The 20,339-nt window shown below is 33.7% G+C and overlaps 1 protein-coding gene across 8 annotated transcripts in view; it reads left to right on the top strand.

Moving 5' to 3' along the window:
* LOC118742387 (protein CBFA2T3) overlaps positions 1 to 20,339 on the top strand; it is a gene marked incomplete at its 3' end in the record, with an annotated part of 208,950 nt that overhangs the window by 141,045 nt on the left and 47,566 nt on the right. For 5 of the 8 annotated variants that reach the window (XM_036474427.1, XM_036474422.1, XM_036474425.1 and 2 more), the window contains 2 exon segments: positions 2,619 to 2,624; positions 17,034 to 17,130. In XM_036474427.1, the coding sequence (XP_036330320.1) occupies positions 17,034 to 17,130 (97 nt within the window). In that variant the 5' untranslated portion in view covers positions 2,619 to 2,624. 8 annotated transcript variants of the gene reach the window in all.

Here is a 20,339-nt window from a genome sequence, read left to right as displayed (position 1 = left end):
GTACTATATTTTTTGAACTTTTTTGAAAAAGTACTATAAATATCTTAGAAAATGTTGGCAACCCTAATGAGCACTGTTATTATTTTATCGTTATGTTACTTCCTATTTTAATTCTTGAAGTACGCTGTTTTTGCTATTATCTTCAAAGTGCGGAATAGCCCGATCTCCTGCGGTCACAACTTTTTCAACAATCAAATAAAATTTTTTTTGAGACAGATATATTTACGTGTGTCAAAAATTTAAATTCAATGACTTAGATTATTTAAGATACCGGCGTTTGGGCGTGTCAGTCAGAGGCGGACCCACGGCTGTTGTTTTAACTTTTCTCAAATGGTGAAAAACGAATATTTAAAAAAATGTTAACGACCAACACAGATCTTCATTATTTGAGAATATTAAGCAACACTAGTCTGTCCATTACAATATTTCAATCCTTGAAATAACTGAATAAAAAACAAAACATTAAACTGTCCTTTATTTTTTTTGTGAGCATATTTGCAACCATATTTAGTAATCTTTTAGTGCTTCTCTACGCGCTTAACATGGATTTTTTAATGCTTATTTTCTTCGGCCCTGGTTAATAGACAGTAGGCGACTGTTAATGGTGTCAGAAAGGAAGCTGCTAACAATCCTTTCGAGTGTCTTAAGCGCCAAGGAGGAAAGGCTGATGGGCCTGAGGTCCTTCGGGTTAGTACGTGAGGCCTTTCCGGCTTTTGGGATAAATACGACCGTAACATTTCTCCGTGCCAACGGTGTGTGATTAAACTTGAAACAGGCCTTTAAAATACTTAAATGCCATTTCGCAGACACATCCAGTGCCTTAATTAGTTGAGCACTTATTATACCGCTTGGTCCTGCAGTTTTATATGGTTCATCCTCCGAGATGGGTATGTTCACGGCGTAGGAAGAAGTTATAGAAGGGGAGTTTTCCCCTACAGCTATGTTCCCAGGAAAGTGGGTATCTAGGAGTAGCTCAAGGATTTCCTTTCTCGTGGAGGTCCAGGATCCATCGTGTTTTTATAAGGGCCTATCGGGTCAGGAGATCTGGAGAGAATCTTCCGTAGCCTGGCAGCTTCGGAAACACCATCGATGCAACCACAGAAAATTCTCCACGAAGATATCTTTGTTTCCCTCATAGCTTTTTTTTATAGGCCCGGAGTAAGCGTTTGTACTCCTGCCAATCACGCTCACAGCTGAGCCTTTTGGCCTTATTGAATTGCTTCCTGCAAGATTTGCGATGAGAGTGTAACTCCCGCGACCACCAGTGGGTTTACGTTTGCTCCACGGTTTGGGGTCAGGGCACGACTGACATAGGGCATCTGAGCAGATCGAGGTAAATGCGTAGACCATGTTCTCTAAATTCTTGGAACATTCAGGTTCTATGAGGGCTAAGCGAGAAAGCTTATCTTCTGTTTATAGTAGCTCCAATCTGTGTTTTTTAAGTTTTGCGTAGTGTTGGGCTAGTTGGAGAGAAATTCAATACTATTTCAATATAGAGATGATGAGAGAAGGAGGTTCATCTAGAACCCCCCAACCCTCGACCCTCTCAGTTAAGCTTTCACTGCATAAAGTAGTGATGGAGAAATGTCGATGGGACGATCGATGATATCGATGGTTTCAATTTCCCGCCATTATAGAATTTTTCTAAACACTATCGATAGTAGTATGGTGTTCACATTGTTGGAATTGGACTATAAGATATGCACATGCAACATATGTACATATGTATGGTGTGAACTTCTTTGTTTGTAAACATGTTCTTCATGGGTTTCGTTATAAAATATGTTATTCAAATACATGATCTCATTTTGTTTCACACAAGATATTTTTGTTTATACAGATTAACTTTATGGGTTTTGTAGTTACGAAACGAGTTATTAAAGAATAAAATTTCTTCCTGGCTGTTTATATCTTATATAGTAAAAGAATAAACGATCAAATCACTTGCCAAATTTTTCCTGAACCATAAAAAATTTAATCAAATTTGCCTGTTTCAAAATGTTATGCCGTGTTTTACCAATCAATTTTAAATTTTTTAGGAAATTGTGTTATTTTAAATTTTAAGTTTGATACATTTTAAAATCGATTGGTGAAACCGGGCATTAGTGTTATATCTCACCATATGTAAGAAACCTTTCGATAGTATCGAATATTTTGCACTATCACTATCGAAACAATCGAGTGTATACACTATTGATAGTTTTCCAACACTACTTTATGTGAGTTACTGCAACCTTGAAAATTTAACTTGACCGGGCTAGTAGGAAACAATTTTTAAGATATGGTTTAAATAGAGTAGCAGTCAAAAAATAAAAATTAACAAGGGTTATACTGTAATTAATGTAGTGAAAATTTATGGGGGAAAAATGGGCTACGGTATCGATAAAAAAAAATTTTATTGAAAAATCCCCATCTCAAAAGATTTTCCCATATACTTCCAAGAGAAAATGTCGTAGCCTGGACATTTGTAAAGAAAAAGTTTACTTGTTGTATTTTTTTTTTCGTTTTACAATTTGTTCACCTTTTATTATAAATAGTTTTTTGTTTATAAGCTCTTTAATTGATTTTCCATATTTACCATGTAAAAATAAATTTTTTACTGTCTTGTCTAATTTCAGTGCGAGGTAATTGGGATCTACTTTCTAATGTTGCCGCCATAACTCCACCCCGATCCTTAGCGTTTATAATGTCTCGTAAGTTTTTATGTACAATTTTTTAAAACGGCTGAATTTCGATAACAGTACAACCCCATAAGCGACGGAGCTATAAAATTTCAAGTGAAAATGCCCATATTTTGAACGTTAACTTTTATGATATAAACAGCCAATTGTTTTAAAATTTCGCACCTTGAATTACTTGCCACATATAATCGCAACAGTATGCTATCCGTTGTTTGCCAATGTGAATTGGCCCTGGTTTTTTGTTGGCTAAATGAGATGAACAGGTGCCTGTGCATCTGCAACAAATTAAAAAATGTCTCAAATAAAATATCCCCTCGATGATAGTGGATCGGTTAAGCCTTACTTATCCAATGCTTGAAGTAAATGCCAAAATGGTAGTTCATAGAAATGGAGCAAATATACAATACTAATGCAATGGTCGGCGTAATATATTTTGCCGGTATTGCGGGGTTCTCCGTATCAGCATATGGCAATCAAATTATCAAGTGTAAGTTCCTTATCTTTAAAATTTTATTTAAAACACTATGCTTGCCTTCTGCATACAATTTGAAATATCTAGCCAATGTGGCATTTGGCTCACGTAAAACCACTGAATGGGGGTATTTAACCACTCTTTTATGAAGTTCGCCATACGTGTTTTCTCTTGTTGAATAACTGTTATTCCAACCATCGAACGAAAATGCCTTTATGTCAACAGCAAAAAATATATACATAAGTACGACAACAGCATACCCGGGTATGCACATTCGTTTTATATGGGAAATGGCATTGTGTCGTGACAAAAATTTGATTATTTAGCAAATTTCTTTTAATCTGGCTAAGTATTTAAAATATGTTTGTTTTAAGCATGTAAGCCAGATTTTAGAAATATGTTATTTTACTAAATATATAAATAATAAGTTTTTCACAGACCACACTTTACGATTGTGGGTTTGAATGCATACAGTATATTTTGCTTAGCTGCCTATCCTTCTTTGCACGAAGAACTTGTGCTCGGTTAGCAAAAATCAATTAAGCGAATTTTCTTTACTACTTCAATGAGGAAGGTATCCGACTTACTTACCACGTAGAAATTACTTGAAGCGAAATTTTTTCTGAATGGCATCTTATTATCTATTTAACTACATAAATAATAATGATAGCCGTTTTCGTTGTTCTGCGAGATGAGCAAAATAAATGAAAGCTTGTAAAATGAGAGCAAGTGTAGGTAGTGCAGGTAAACCTAATACTTTCTTTGATAATTGATAATATTTTCAAATTTTTAAGGCAGGTATCGCTAATGTGCAAGTATGTTGAATGCACCTATCGGTGTAGTTTCCTTATGAATGTTAGAAATAATGCCGCTGATGCACATTTTGGGGTAGGTATCTTAATTGTGCACTTAAGCACAAAGGCAGCAAAGCAAAATATACTGTATGCGAAATGGATTGGTTAGGTACAAAACCGCGGTTGCCAACTTTTGCATTCTTGAAACCGACACATCAACTTCAATGCTGCATTTTTGAAAATTGTCTATTTAAAACAATAAAACAAGAAAGAAAATAAGATACAAATCTCCATATTACGAAAGTTCAACGTTAATACTTTAAAATATCAACTAAAGTGGAAATAAAAATCACATCAAATTATAAATTATAATTTCTATATACATATGTATTCGGCACGGGGAATTTTTCTCAATGTACATATGTAACTTTTTTTCTAAAATTTTTCCGCGAATTTTTTGTACTACAACAAAAACATTTTCATACTACAACAAATACATAAAAATTTATCTAAACTTCGAGCAAAACTCAGGAAAATTAAATAAATCTGACTACAAGTTGACATTGTTGTATAACTAAGTGCCAGTAAAATATACATATACATATATATGAATGTATGTACATTAGGCTGGGTCAATTTTGATTTTAGTGAATCGCATGGTATTTCCTGATTATGCAGATAATTCTAAGAGAGAGTATAGAAGAAACCATGGCTCGGAAACGAGTTTCGAACCAGCGCATTTTTAAATGAAAAAATTACCTTTCACGATATTAGTTTTTTTTAACCGTTTCATACAAATTTTGCATATAAAATGTCTGTATTTAATAGTGGTGGTAAACTATCGGTAGTGGACACCATCGATAGTTAATAATAATTTTTGGGTCACTATTGATTGCGCCGATAGTCATTTTTTCGATAGTGCGCTGACATCGATAGTCTCGATAGTGTGGATGAGTTTTTCTTAAATTTGAATGTAGCAAAATGACATGTAAAAACTACGTTTAATATAATTGTTGATTTTTGCCATTTTTTTTTGCTAACAGTGTCACGCATTTTCTTCCATATAAAAACGAACTCTTTGTATAGAAGAATATGCGTGGCATTGTTTATTATACTAAAATTTAAAAGACTATAAAATTGCATACCAAACGTTTTTCTCAAAATTCTGATTCCATAGTTTGAAATTTTGGTAAAACTGAGAGGAATTTTATTAATTCCACAAAGTTTGAAACTGAGATTTACATGGTTTTCGGTAGGCGATAAGCTGGGCTTTTATAAAAAATTAATAAGTTTTAAAGGAAAAAAGAAAAATATGTAGCGACACTATAAAATGTTCATTAATTTACTTAAATTCTTGTTTATTTACTTATAAAGCTTAAACATTTTTACTTTTATGATTTTAAGTAAAGTTTCTTTTGTACAAAAAGTTTCATGACTTAAGCTCTAGTTTTCTGTAAAAGTTATTACATATAATGAAACACATGCAATATAAACATATCTATAAGAAACACATTACCTTTTATATTGTGAGTTAGCTATTTGTCCATATTTTGTTATACTATCCGCACGAGTATTATAAAAGATTTCACACAAACGCGTTTCAACATAGATATGGCATTTGGATAGTATCGATAGTATCGAACTTCAAATATGGCCGATAGTGGTCGCCATCGATAGTTGTGATAGTGATGTCCCATCGATACTATCTATATCATTTTTAAAAAGCAAATCGTTACCCAAAGGTGAAAATGCCCATTTTTTTAAGTTGTTCAGGAGAGAGTTTCGCATTATCTGTCATTCTGCATCAAAAACTAAATTTTGAATAAAGTGGACTTGGCACGTTTGCACTTTTAGGTAGCGAAATACATTTGATTAATAAATTTTTAACTTAAAAGATTAACAAATATTAAATAGAAGCGGTTTTTGTATCTTAAGAACAAAAACTCGATATGAAGGCGTCTAGTACTTACCGTTTTTTTGCCAATTTTTTTGCTGGCAGTGCCTCTTCATACAAAAACTACTTTTTTTAACAAAAAAAAATCGTTAAATCTTAGCTAATTTCACTTTATTTTAATATCATTGAATTAACACGAAACTGTATACTCAAAATCTTTCTACGAAATCTATCTAAAAGGGTTTAAATTTTTACAAGAATTTGCTTTTTTTTTTGAACATTGCGCAAAGTTTGGAACTTAGATTTATACGATTTTTGTTAAAGAGTAAACCATATCTTTACGAAAAAAATAACTAAAACTAAAGAATAACAATATGTGGTGCGTCGTTAATTTTGACACAGTTTTCGGACGGTAAATATGGTAATTCAATTAAAAATGCTATAACCTAAAATATACTCATTTTGTATCAATTACATAGTTGTAACAAAAGGTGAACACTCTGTAAAACCGGCATATATCAAAAAATAAAATTTATAGAAAAATTAAATTTTTATTAAAAAAAAAGCGCAGGCTAGAGACCAGAGGACGAAAATATCCCTCTCCACTTTGAAAGTGTCCCAAAATAACCGTCACTATTTAAGAGAAAAAATAACCCACAAAACAGAACAGGTGGTTTATTTTTTGTAGATGTGTGCTCCGCTCAGTCGGAAAGGGTACTTTGCATATCTTTTTCGTTGCTGTTGGACACGGACACTTATCGCTGGAAGAGGACAAATAAGTGTTACCGTAGAATTGCGTAGAAATATATCAAATTTGCCAATCGATGATAATATCGACAACAAATTCGATAAAATTATCGATAAAAAATAGATTAAAATATCGATACCCAAATCGATAGAAATATCAATAACAAAATCGATAACAAACTCGACAAAAATAACGATAACAAAGTCAATAACATTATCGATAACAAAATCTATTAAAATATCGATACACAAATCGAAAACAAACTATAAAATATCGGTTATTATATCGATAAGTCCCGAGAATACCGAAAATCTGAAAATAGTTCCCAGGTTTAGTCTCTGTGACTTTATATCATTTTCTTTATAATTACTTTATTTTAATCTTTATTATTTTATCTTCATCTTTACTCATCTTTATCTTTTTCTTAATATTTATCTTTATCATCTTTATGTTTATCATTTTCTACATCTACATATTCTCCTTCACCTTTGCCCTTATATTAGTAAAATTTTTAAATTTACCTTGATTTTAATTTCTGCATTTACCATTACGCATCATTGTTTTTGTTTTTATTTTTACCTTTGCCTTTATCCTTTTCTTTATCAATAAAATAAAATAACTTATTTTCGGTGTATCATACTATGTATGTCCACGCTCTCTTCTTTGACATAAATGTTCGCACATGTATGTGTACGTATATGTCGTGTAAAGAAATTCCTAACGCTTTTCTTCCACTTATGTACGCCCACTTATATTTTTCAGTATTACAATCAGTGTTGCCGTTTTAGTCCTTTGGTGGCTAGATTTAGCTACCACATACTTTTTTTGGCCACATACATTTAAAATTGTCCCTAGCCCTTTTTTTGGCACTTTGGAGAATTTATTTATACTTGTCATGAAAAAGGGGTATAATTGGGCTTAATTGATCTCATTTTTTTTTCATTTATGTAAGAGATGAATTTTTAAACTAAGACTGATATATATACATATATGTAATGTATGTTCCTTACGTTTTTATACATACGTACTGTAAAAGTGTTGGGGCTGTTAACTTATCTATTAACGATTTAACTATAGTTTGAAATAGATAAGTTTACGGCCCTTAATATGCTTAATTTGTTAAATGGCGCATCAAGTCGATTGGCCGTGCATGTCCTTGTGGTGTGATTGTACCAGCTGTGGTGCGACTTCAAAAACTATATGAAAATTTTATGATTGTACCAGCATGCTGGTGCCTTGAGTGGTGAAATTAGCTCAATTTTCTAAGTAAAAAGTATTTGGGCGGAAATTTCTTGCACTATGTGAGTCAAAGCCGTGTTTGTGGAAGATTAAGTTCACGATATTGCAGCTGTAAATTAAAAAAAAAGCACAATGTTTAACAAAATGGTAGAAAAATTATGAAATTTCGGCTCTAATCATTTCGATCTTTCCTCGACCTCATTAGTAAAGAAATAAATATTGCACCAGCATGCTGGTAAGTTATATGATTCGAGCCTGATGGTACAACCACTTGATGGAGCCAGTAAGCTGGTGTCGTATATATCCCCTTTTATACAAAAAGTTCATTGTTTTTCTATACCATTTCTTATTGAAAATGTTTGCGTGTATACTTATGTATGTATATGTAAGTAAAAAATTTTAGCTAAGACTTTTTTTAGCTCTTTTTTTTAAAGAAATTTGGCTACCACTAAAAAAGATTCGCGGCAACACTGCTTACAATAACCCACAAATTAAGACACTTAAAACTAAAAGTTTCTGCCAAAGCGTCTTTGCCTAAGGGAAATTTTAGCAGTTGATAAATAACCCACAACGGATAAAACAAAAAGATCGCACAGAGTTATATGCTACGGTGAGAAACACTCTTTGGTCGAGAGATGAATGTTTGTGTCAGTGGTAAACACCATACAAGAACTTGGTGACGATTATTTTTGATCTCTGCTAGAGACCCATTTCCAACTTATAGTTTCTCTACATTTTCTCTTAGAATTATCTAGAGAAAATACCATGCGATTCGTAAAACAATTTGGCCTACCTAATATACAAATTTTAAAAGTCCTAATTTTTTTAAAACGAGAAGTCTAATATTTTTTCTTGTCAAAAACCGGGACATTTTGCGTCCCGGCATGTGTTGTACCTGGACCTAGACACAGCTCTAAAATCTGGGACAGTCCCGCCGAAAACGCGACAGTTGGCAACCCTATACAAAACTTGTATAATTATGTGAGAACAGGGTTTTCAAGTTTACACAAATAATTCTTGTGATGCTGCTTGTTACATCATGTAGTTCAACGTTTGCACAAACCTGAAGAACCCATAGGCAAAAAAGTACTTATACTCCGATATTTACTTGAATTTTTGTAGTGCGAACTTGAAGACTGAATAGATATGGGTTTTTATTGCCAAGTGTTTCCCAACGAAACAAAATTTACAAAAGTAAAAATGGAAAAATGGTGAATGACTGACTCCTCGACAACTTAGTGCACTTGATCCTGAGGAACAGCCCAATTATATTCGCCAGAACTTAAAAGATTTAGGTGAGGAAAATAATGACGGCGAGCCTTTGGTATCTGAAGAGATTGTGAACGATAACGAATATGATGTAACTCCAGATTACTCCGATATAGAAGAAATCCAGTTTAGATGATACGACCCGGAAGACGAAAGTGAAGATGATAAAAAGACGATATACCAGGTGAAACCGGGGAAACTATTCTGACAAAGACAGAACCACTTGGTCTGCGTTACCTCCACAAACTGCCAGTTTCTAACCCACAATATACTCAGCTCTGCAAACAATGGATCGACTTGTGAAGAAGAAAAATGAATCAGTTGTGATCCATTCAGGAATGCATTACAAATCCGCAGTAAGAGGTCTTAAGAAAAAGTAACTATTGATATTAGATCATAACAAAACCAAAGGTGACGTTGATACCATGGTTAAATGCTTAGCAGAATATTCAATCAGGCGGCGAAAGAATAACGGTCCTTTACCATTATTTTATAATATTCTGGATGTGGCTGCCCTCGCTACGTATGTACATACATAATTTACGTGGAGTCAACCCATACCAGAAGGCTTCTACAAACCGACGTATGATGTTCATTCTTCAACTTAGTGAGCACTTAGGAGGTACTAATAGTCGAATAACCAGAATATTCTCTACGCGCAACGCTATTGAAGTAGTAAACGGCGGTCCTTGGAGGATAATGGATGTTGTACTATGAGGCGGTGAAGAACGTGACAGTACGGGTAGAACAAAAACAAAGGATAATTGTTATATGTATGCTCCAAACGACGCCTAACAAAAAAAAAACGTTTTCATATATCTACATACCCGGGTATGTTCCCCGATTTGCGGGAAATTTGTCCCGTTGCGAAGAATCGGGGAATGAGCTGCCTTTTGCGGGTAATTTTGACTATTTAATTTCTGTGTTCGTATGGAATGGTAGGTTATGTCGGGGAGGTGGCTTTAGTATAATTCGGCATTCCCTTTATTCTTTAAAGGACAAGGAATTTTTTGATGAGACTTAATAAGAATATTGACTTGCTAGTATGGAAACTATTTCTTGTACGTTTATTTGCCAAAAGTTCTTCAACGGCTCGGCGCCAGTGAGTCATTCGCAATCGTATGCTGCATTATACTGAAGCCAGCCTTTCGAACACAGATTTTAAATCATTAAAGAACTTGCCCAGAGTGCAGAATACTTTCTGTAAAATTTGATTTTTTAATCATAATTACAACTCTGCAACAATATAAAAACATTGATGTCAGCAACCAAGGTGAATTTAATTCGGCTTTTAAGCAGAGTTGGGAAGTTCACGAACTAGTTAGGTCGCTGATTTGATTGAACGAACTAGTTAGAAATTTTGAATGGACAATTTGCTATAAGTTGCCGTTTTTTAATTTTATTTATGTACATTCGTTTATATGTATATACATACTAAATAATGCAACTATTTATTCATTTATATGCCACATTTTATTTTCATTTATAATAATAATCATAGTTTGGAGCTTACACATACGTTAGTGCAGAGCCGGCGAACCTTTATACATACATGTGCCATTATTTCCAAAGAATTATTCAATGTAGCCTTGACGTGCCAAAAAGAAGTCATGACTTATCACCGTTCTTGGCAGTGATCGGACTTCTACCACATTGTGGTAGATCCGCCACTTTTTTGAGCATCTACCACTCAAGGTCTGAAATCTACCACATATTCGCGTTTTTGAGTAGTTTCTTTTTGCTCGACATAATATCCTTAATTTTCAGAGCAGAAATTGTCCAATACTAAACACTATATGGTAACAAGAATGATACAATACAAGATTCCGTATTCCCGGCGGCGATAAAATTGCTCAAGTAAAAGTAAACAAAGCCGAATAGGAGGATAAAATAAACTGTAAAATAGTAAGTTTTCTCAATAATAAATTTTTAAAATGCAAAATATATGATTTACAAAAAGAATTAATACCGAAAATGTGAAAGCATTAGCAAATTTAAGTGCATCTAAAGTTTCTGAGGCGTTGTTTACTTTTACTTGAGAATTTTCAAAATCGGTAAATCCCAAGTAGCGGCCACATTTGTTCGCTACATCGCGATGAGATACGTGAATTGTTGGTGAAAATGTTGGACCAAAAAGTTTCAATAAAATATATAAAAATTTTGGGCCGGAAGAAGTTCGCCGGGTCTGCTAGTAATATATAATTACGGTGACCATCCGTCCTGTATTATAGGGGACAGTCCTCTTTTTTGACCTATTGTCCTGGTAATTTATTTATTTTATACGGGACGCCAAATGTTCTGTATTTCTTTTAATGTCCTGCATTTGTCCCACATTCGGTGCTCCGACGCCTTAACAGCTCATTAAAATGGCATGCCTATGAACGAGTTTTAAGCGACGTTGGTATATAATCGTAATTTTCTTTATAAACAGTTATTATTTTCTAATCTGAATGCCTGTGACTCGAATCGAGGAATACATACAGTGGCCTAGTCTTGACTTAAAAAATTTGGTTTGTAGTTTTGCAACTCATTAAAATTGAGCATAATAAAGTGCTGCTCATTTGCTTCTCTTTCAAAAAAAAGGGTCGAACATACATACTTTCTATGAAAAAACTGCGTAACACTGCAACAAAAAAATTGCCAAAAATTAATGGTATGCCTTACTGACTTAAAATTCCACTTTGTTGTACTAAAATTTAAAGAATTTTTTTTTACAAATTTTACGGGGTAAAAATCTCGAGAACATTATTCTACAAATTTGTGCTGTTACTATAAGGATACAGTTTCCGGGAAAACAGTGTGGAAAAAATTTTAAAAATTTTTTGTCCCGTATTCGGCTTTCATAAATATGGGCATCGTATATATAATATATATGAGAGTTTCCAATAACTCCTTGAATTCAGAAAACCTCGATGAAAATTCGTCTATAAGAGAATATAGACTCTACTCTTCATTGGCTTCTTCTTCAAATCTGATTTTAAATTTGTTAAGTTTGGCAAACATTTGCAATTTTTGGAAACAATGGGACATATTCATAGTCAAAATAAAACCGAAACTTAAGTTTGTTACAGCTTTTTGACATAGTTATCAATGTAATATTTGCCAAAAAAGCTGCTACTTAATTTGGAATCGACTTTATTTCGACTATGAATATTCCTCAATATATTTACCAATAACTTTCAGTTTAGCCTAAAAAGCGCGAATATGATCTATGCATCATAATTATATCCCAGCAAAAAAATGGGTAATCGCTTTTAGTGGTAACGTGTTCTAGAAGGCATAACGTTATAATGCCTTCGAACTTTTTCGCTTCTTTTATGCATTGCTAGTATTGCAAAGTAGAATGTCCTACAATATTTTATTTGTTTCGCTTCTTTACTGCATTTCAGGGAATGCAAAGTAGAATGTCCTCCAACATTTTATTTGTTTCGCTTCTTTGCTTCATTTCAGGGAATGCAAAGTAGAATGTCCTACAATATTTTATTTGTTTCGTTTCTTTGCTTCATTTCCGGGAATGCAAAGTAGAATGCTGCATCGTAGTCAGCTGAAAAATAGAATGAATATCCAAAAGTTCTTTTTCTACCGATACTTTCTGTGGAAATTTGTCTCGCATAAAAATCATGTTTTGCTTTGTTCAATTTGCAGCGAAGTTGAAGTCAGTCGATGAAGTGAAGTACAAGAGTGAGGAAGTACAATTTTAAGCTTAATTAATAATGAATGTATGTACATACCGATTTTTAAGAAAATCTAAATACCTAAATACATACATACATATGTTTGTATAAAAGATGATTTATAAAAATTTTAATTAATTTTAATCTTTTAAGACATTTTCTGATTTAAATTTAATATAAATAAGTATGTACTTATCTAGGCATTCTACATTAGTTTCTCTGTAAGGCATTCTTTGTTCGCTTCTCTGGATTCTGTTTATCCATGCGTTCTCCCTTCGTTTGAAGGTAATGCTGCGGGTAAGGGCTTACCTCCAATGACATGCCCATGTTAAAATAAGGCCTTCTTGAAGCGAAAGGGTAAGCGATTCCCATCGCCTAGCTCGTTTCTACTTTCGTTCCTGTGGTAATCGTGTTTTTTGCTGGGATATAACAGTTTTATCGCCCAGTGTATCAAGATTTTTATCATATAAAAGGTCCCATCGCATTCTGTCAATATTTATAAAATAAAAAGCTCTACGATTTCCAGATGAGGGTTACTGATTTCCACATGAGTGTAACCGATTTCATTATCACAGATGAAAAATATGAATTTAAACGCAAACAAGTTTTTGACTGCCGTAGCCGAGTAGGTGCCCTGCAAACCAAAGTTCTCCTAAAGATTTCGTGAAGATCACGTCAAACAAAAAACCCGCAATGCGACCGGAATAAGACTCAAATTTTAGCATTTGGTAATATAATAATCCTTCATGAATCCCTCTCTAGGACAATTCTAAGAGGTCCCGCGTCGAGCCTTTAGTTTTCCCATAGGAATTACACGTTAGAAAATGAGTTACTTCCTTTTTAGGTCAATATAATTTTCTGGGATCAATGAAAACACCCGACTATTTAAATTCCTAAATTATCCTTTTTTAATCCCTTGTCCTATTTGGGTCAAATCCTATTTTTTTTGGAATTTAAGGAATCTGAGCACGCATAATACTTTAATGGCATGTAATACACTGATTCTTCTTCTTACAGTTTCTAGTGTTTACATTGATCCCAGAAAATTATATTGACCTAAAAAGGAAAGAACACATTTTTTCCTATGGGAAAACTAAAGGCTTGACGCTGGACCTCTTAGAATGTCCCCTATATTCATGGAGGATCATTACTATACCAAATGCAAAAAACTCTAGTCGCATGGCATGTGTTTGACGTGGTCTAATGTGCATATGTATGTTAAAAGAACTTTCACTGTGTAAGTTCCGACGACATATATGTATATGTATGTAGTTACAAATCACAATTGTTCACATTCTGTAGTCACAAGTCCCATGGGTCACAATGGAATTGCCCAAATATTAACTTTCAATAAATTTTAACTAAATGTTTTGTTTTGCAATATGTATCCTCACTAGACACGAATAAAGGCTGAGCTCAAAAGTTGACCGCGGAAAAAGACGCACAAAATACTTCAGCGAAGGATCTATTACCAACAGACGTTATGGAAACTAGGTTTTAATATCCCTCTACACATGTGCGATGGATTGTAACAAATTCCCAATTTACGTATTAAATACTTATAATAATAATTATTACTTTTTTATATGTTATGTATTTTTTATAAGCATGAAGCACAAAACAATAACTAGAACTCGTGTTTTGTTTCAAATATGGACAAACTAGACCACTTCATCAGATTTTTTTTTATTTCAATGATTCAAAGTAATTAATCGTAATGACAACTGACGACTAACGGTCTAAAAATTGTATCATTAGTCGTACAGATGAATACGATTAATTAATTTTAATCGTTAATCGCGATTAACATTTTAATCTTTAATTTTTAATCGTTAATCAGATTAACATTTTGCCATCACTGTTCTAATTGCCTGGCAATTGCCAACATCATGCCATGAATGATAATAAAAAAATCGAATTATTCTAGAATTGCTCAAATTTTAATATGACATAGTTCTATAACTAAATAAGGTAATAATTATAGGCCAGACAAAAATTCGGTTTTTATTTAAGGGCCATTTATAAATTCCAAGACATACATATGGGTAAGGCTATCTTAAGTGGGTCGTAAATTTACCGGCGTTAGAATTTCCATTTGATTTTCGGCTCAGATTCAGTTATACACCTCGTAAATTTCTACGAGAGTTGTTGAAATTTAAATTTTTTGTACAACGCACACTGGGGCTTCTTCATAGAGGGCGATGCTCAAAACTCATTTTTCGAAAGTTGGTATTTAAGATAAAAAATATATACCAGCAGAGTCATAACAAAGTAGCAAATCTCGTGTATGAACATTGGGGTTCCAAACTATTACCAGTTGCCGCGTACAACAACTCAAAGTTGACTTTTCAGTCCGTCAAAACCTAGTGGACGGCGAAGAAACACACGTAAACTTATTTTCGCGGTCAACTATGTTTGCGGGTGTAATTGTATTTGGTGGAGTGCAATAAGGCCCGCGGAAATAACGCCCATAGGCTTTAGTTTCTAAAAAAATTAAGCCCGCGGGCTTTATTGCCTTTTGCCGGTGGGCATTATTTCCCTTTCGATATGCCAATAACGCCCGCGGGCTTCATGTCTTTTTTTAGGAAATAAAGCCCATATCATCCTTATTGTGGCTCTTGTCTCCATTTTAGAATATGTACATCCAAAAACCCCCTGTTCTAACATTGCACATTGAACTAAATATTTGTTTTCCTTTATTATATGTACGAAGAAATTGAAATTAACAAATTTCAGTGCATATATTTAATACATATGTATGTATGTATGTACATGTGTATGAAAATTAAATAATTCAAGTTTTCAACAAAAAAAGGAACATGAAAAAATAACAAAGTTAAATAAATACTTTCGTCGATTGTCGAATAATTTGACGGCAAATTTGACACAAAATGCTTGTATTACCATTTAGATTTAGTGTGCTCTGATTGGCCGAGCTTCTCCTCCGATAGGAGTGCGTTTTGGGCCTTGATGTCGCACAAACCATTCGAATATGGCTGATTTATGTTATTCCGCCCTTTATTCAAAAAAATTATTTTCAGTTGCCTTCGCAGCTAAAACAACCCGTGCGTCATCCACATCACCACAGTGCGGCATGGGTACACAAACAACCCCAACTCCTCATCGTACATTCATATAGAGAATTTAAATAATGCAAGTATATAAACAAATAAATTTTCCGGCGTAATGGCGAGGGGGGAAACGAGCCTGTTGGCGCTCAACTGCGGCGGTCCGGCCGAGTTTGTGCGCCACCACTGAAAAGGCTTAAAGTGTGTTTGCATTGTTCAACTTTGCGTTCAACATTTGCGTTCAACTCAGCGCAGGGTTGCACGAAAAAAAAGTTGAATGGCTAAAAATATCAAAATATGAAAAAATATCAAAATATTCGCCATAAAAAGGTGTTTGCATTGTTCAACTTTGCATTCAACTTTTGGTTGAATGGCCTTTCAACTAATCGCTTTCAACAAAGTTGGTCGCCAGCCAACATTTAGCCATTCAACTTTTTTTTCGTGCAACCCTGCGTTGAGTTGAACGCAATTGTTGAACGCAAAGTTGAATAATGCAAAACCTGCTTAAGACGCTGAAAACAAATATGCGCATCGCATTGAAAGCTAAAAAAACAGTAACAATTTATTTTTAACTTCCAATAATTCGCTTATCAGTTATTGGCAAAAATACCGTCCGATTTTATGCGTATACTTCAGAAGGCAATAACGCAGAACTACACTGTATGCAAAAATAGAGAGCAATTCGTTTAAAATACGTTCCGAATGTATGCCTTTGTACATAATTGGAATGATTCAGTAAAATAAAGTCAGAGAAAATTTTACTCACGGGCTTTATTTCCTTTTTTATGAAATAAATCAAATGAAATACCTTTTACTGGTGGGCGCTATTTCCCCTTCGAAATGGAAATAACGCCCATGGGCTTTATTTCTTTTTTTTTTTGAGAAATAAAGCTCATGGGCGTTATTTCCGCGGGCCTTATTGCACTCCCCTTTTGTATGTACATTCCCCAAAGAGTTTTGGAGAATACTGCTGAAGTGCCAGTTTTTGGATAGGTATAAATCTATGTTTACCCGTCTTTCTTCGTCGTAAACTAGGTTTACACGTCTTTTTTCGCCGAAGTTTTTTTCACGCATCTTTTTCGTCAATGCGTCCTTTTTTCGCCGTCAAAACAATGGCGCGCCTTTATTCGTGTCTAGTGACGGTATGTATTACGGTTTATGATAATTGTTTTTTCCCGTTTTTTTTTCTTACAGATGGCTCTTGACGGCAAAGCAATAATTAAAGAGGAAATTACAGACAAGGACGCTTATGAGGCTGCTACAACTAATAACTCTAGTCGACGGAATAAAGGTTGGCATTACTTTTTTATACAATTTATGTAAAAGCTCTTGCTTTGATTGCGTATAGCGGACGGCCATTTATACGTAAGAATAATTAAAAAAGGTATGTTTTTGATTTTTGAGAATCTTTTTCGCCGAGTGTGCTGAGCAGTTTCTCCCCCATTTTCTCGGTCTTGCGTTGTATGGAAAGAAATACGCAACACCTTTGGCGAAAAAAAATCTCAAAAATCAAAGATGTATTTTAGCTACGGCATACCCAGTATTTTTTGTTTTTAACTTTGATTAAAAAGTTTAAAAGTTTAACAACAAATTCTTAATTCTGTACAAAGTTTGAAATGTCGTTTTAAGTACATATATGAATTTTGACATCATCCTTCCTCGGAGAGCGAATATATATAATTTTCGGGCTAATTATCGTGCATCTAACGCTGAAGATTAGTATCGAAAGGCATTTGCTGTTATCTTTTACAATTTCTTCCATTTCTATTACAATTTTTAACAAAATTTATTCCAAATACACCAACACACTGAAACAAAAACAAATACACTAACCCAGTGGAAATAATATAAAATAAAACAGCTATTTGAGGTAAAATTTTCGAGTGATGAAAGCTGAACTAGAAACCCAAATTTGTAGTATAAATTTCGTTACGAAAATTATACGCATTTTTAACTGCGCCTGACGGAGATTTTTTTATTCATGCGAGTCGTTGCTAAAATTCTTTTTCTTATTTTTTGGTTTGTGTTTTGCAACGTTCCGAATAAACAAAAAAAAATCAGTCAGTTTCCAAGGCAGTTAAAAAATGCGTATAATTTTCGTCACAATCGTTGCTAAAGTTCTTTCTCTTATTTTGTGCTGTGTTGTGAGTTGATATTATTTTGAAATATAGCATTTCAAAAGTTGTATTCTCCACAATATTCACAATTTCCACTCTACTTCTGAAATTGTGAAATTAGCGCATATTTTTGCCGCGATTTCCCCGGTGGGCATACTCCACGCCTATTCATCTAAATAATATTTATTGTACTTCATAAAAATAATACCATTGGAAGTGATGAAAGCCGTAGGAATTAAAAGTTATTACAGAAAACTATTTATCTAATTAGGCTTGGGTAGTTCTTAAACTAAATGAACTAAAGAACTAGTTCACACCAACGGTTTTTACCCTCCATTCCCGCCTATCCGCACGAGGGGCGCAGTCCGCATGACGTACGGAACCAGTATTTTCAATTTTTGCGCCGAGTCACGATAGGCAGGAGTTTGTTAAGTGTCGAGATCTAAAACTGTTCAGCTACAGAACTAAATTCATCAGCCGATTTTATGTCTTTATTTTAATGATTCATTTATTGAGGGAGGACAGTATCGATTTCTTAATGCTGAAAAGCAGATCTGATATATCAAACGTGCTGGAATGAGAGTTAAAATCCAGGCATAAGCAACGGAGTGGGTCGTGCAATTCAAAATTAGTTTTACAAGCTTTCAGAAATAGGGGGCAAAACTGTCTTGATACCCGGGAGGGAACATTAAGGCTAACTTCGTCAAGAAGAAGCGGACTTGAAATTGAGCCTGTTAGTAATAATTGTACCAAGCATTTGCCTGCGGCTGGAAAATGTAGGAAGATTAATAAGTTTTAATCGGTTCGTATAAGGTGGAAGGTTATATTGAGAATCCCAACGGAAATTTCTTAAAGCAAAAAGTAGGAATTGCTTTTGAATTGATTCTATCTTGTCTGAGTAAATTTGATACCTTGGATTGCAAACCACCGAACCGTATTCCAGAATTGGCCTAACTAATGTTGTAAACAGGGTTTTAGTGATATAAGGGTCACAAAATTCTTTTGACCATCGTTTCACAAGTGCAAGTACACAATGCAGTACAATAGAACAAGCTTTCTAATTTAATGTTATTACACAGCAATATGTAAGTAAGTTTTTGTTTTGTACGTAGAAGTATGATAATAAAAATAATTGAACTTTATTTAAAATAAAATTTGTCAATTGAACTAAATGAACTGTACGAACTAAAGAGCTAGTTCACTGAGGTGAACGAACTACAACTGAACGGTTCACTTAAAAGAGCTAAAGTGCCCAACTCTACATACATCTAATTAGTAATTACACTAGTTTAGAATAAAACCTACCTATGGCACTTGTTCATCACTGCCTATGAATCCGAATACATGTCTAAATCTAAATCTAATCTAAAAAGTAGGTACACTTTCAAAAAAAAAAATTGAATTTTTAAATTTATGAGCAAACCTAAGTTTTATATATCATTTTATTCATAATCTCTTAATAAATCGATTAATATTAGTGTAATTCATTTTCATCAAGTGCTCCAAAAGTTAGACGAGGAATAAACATGAAATAGAAAACAAAAGAACATGCTAACCCAGCCCAACCCAGATTACGCTGTTCAAGTTGTAAAGTTTGAGCAAAGAATTTGAAAGTTGAGCTCCGGTTTTCGAGATAACGGTACTTGAAAATTTGATTAAATATTAACTCTTTTATAAATAACTCCCTCAGTTTTGAAGTTATTTTACTAAAATTTTGCACATAACAGTTTTTTAATATTACCTTAATTATTCCTTAAAATTATCGAAATAGGTTCACATTAACATATAGCTCCAATACAACTGATTACTCAGATATGTGTTTTTGCGCTATAACTAGTATATTTTCATATCTGAATAATAAATTGTATGCGTGCTATATGTCAAAGACATACATACTAAATTTTAACCTGTTTAATTGGAGGAGTTATAAATCAAAACAACGTCTCTGATCAATCAGTTGTATGGGGGCTAGATGTTTTAGTGAACCGATTTCGATGATTTTATGAAATAGTTAAGGTAATATTAAAAAACGGTTATGTGCGAAATTTTAGTAAAATATCTTCAAAACTCAGGGACCTTTTTATGAAATAATTAAAATTTTAGAAAAGTTTTAAGTACCGCTATCTCGCAAAGTGGAGCCAATAGGGTAAAACTGAGGACGCCATTGAATTTAGAAGGCTCCAATTAAGTAATACCAACTATCAGAACATTTGTCGAAAAAAAGCTACTTTGATACCACTCTCGAAATATTCTGACTAAAAGAAGGAGCATCATTAAAAGTAGTAAATCAGGGGTTTTACATACTTCTAGAGACAAATTTTTTGAAGCATTTTACAGGTATATCTAATTTTATAAGGACTAGTTATTATAGAAAGATTTAGAT

This window comes from Rhagoletis pomonella, unplaced genomic scaffold (genome assembly GCF_013731165.1).
Source record: "Rhagoletis pomonella isolate Grant_MI unplaced genomic scaffold, Rhpom_1.0 Rhpom_scaffold_00007, whole genome shotgun sequence".
NCBI classification, from domain to species: domain Eukaryota; kingdom Metazoa; phylum Arthropoda; class Insecta; order Diptera; family Tephritidae; genus Rhagoletis; species Rhagoletis pomonella.
This window is presented reverse-complemented; position numbering and strand designations above follow the sequence as displayed.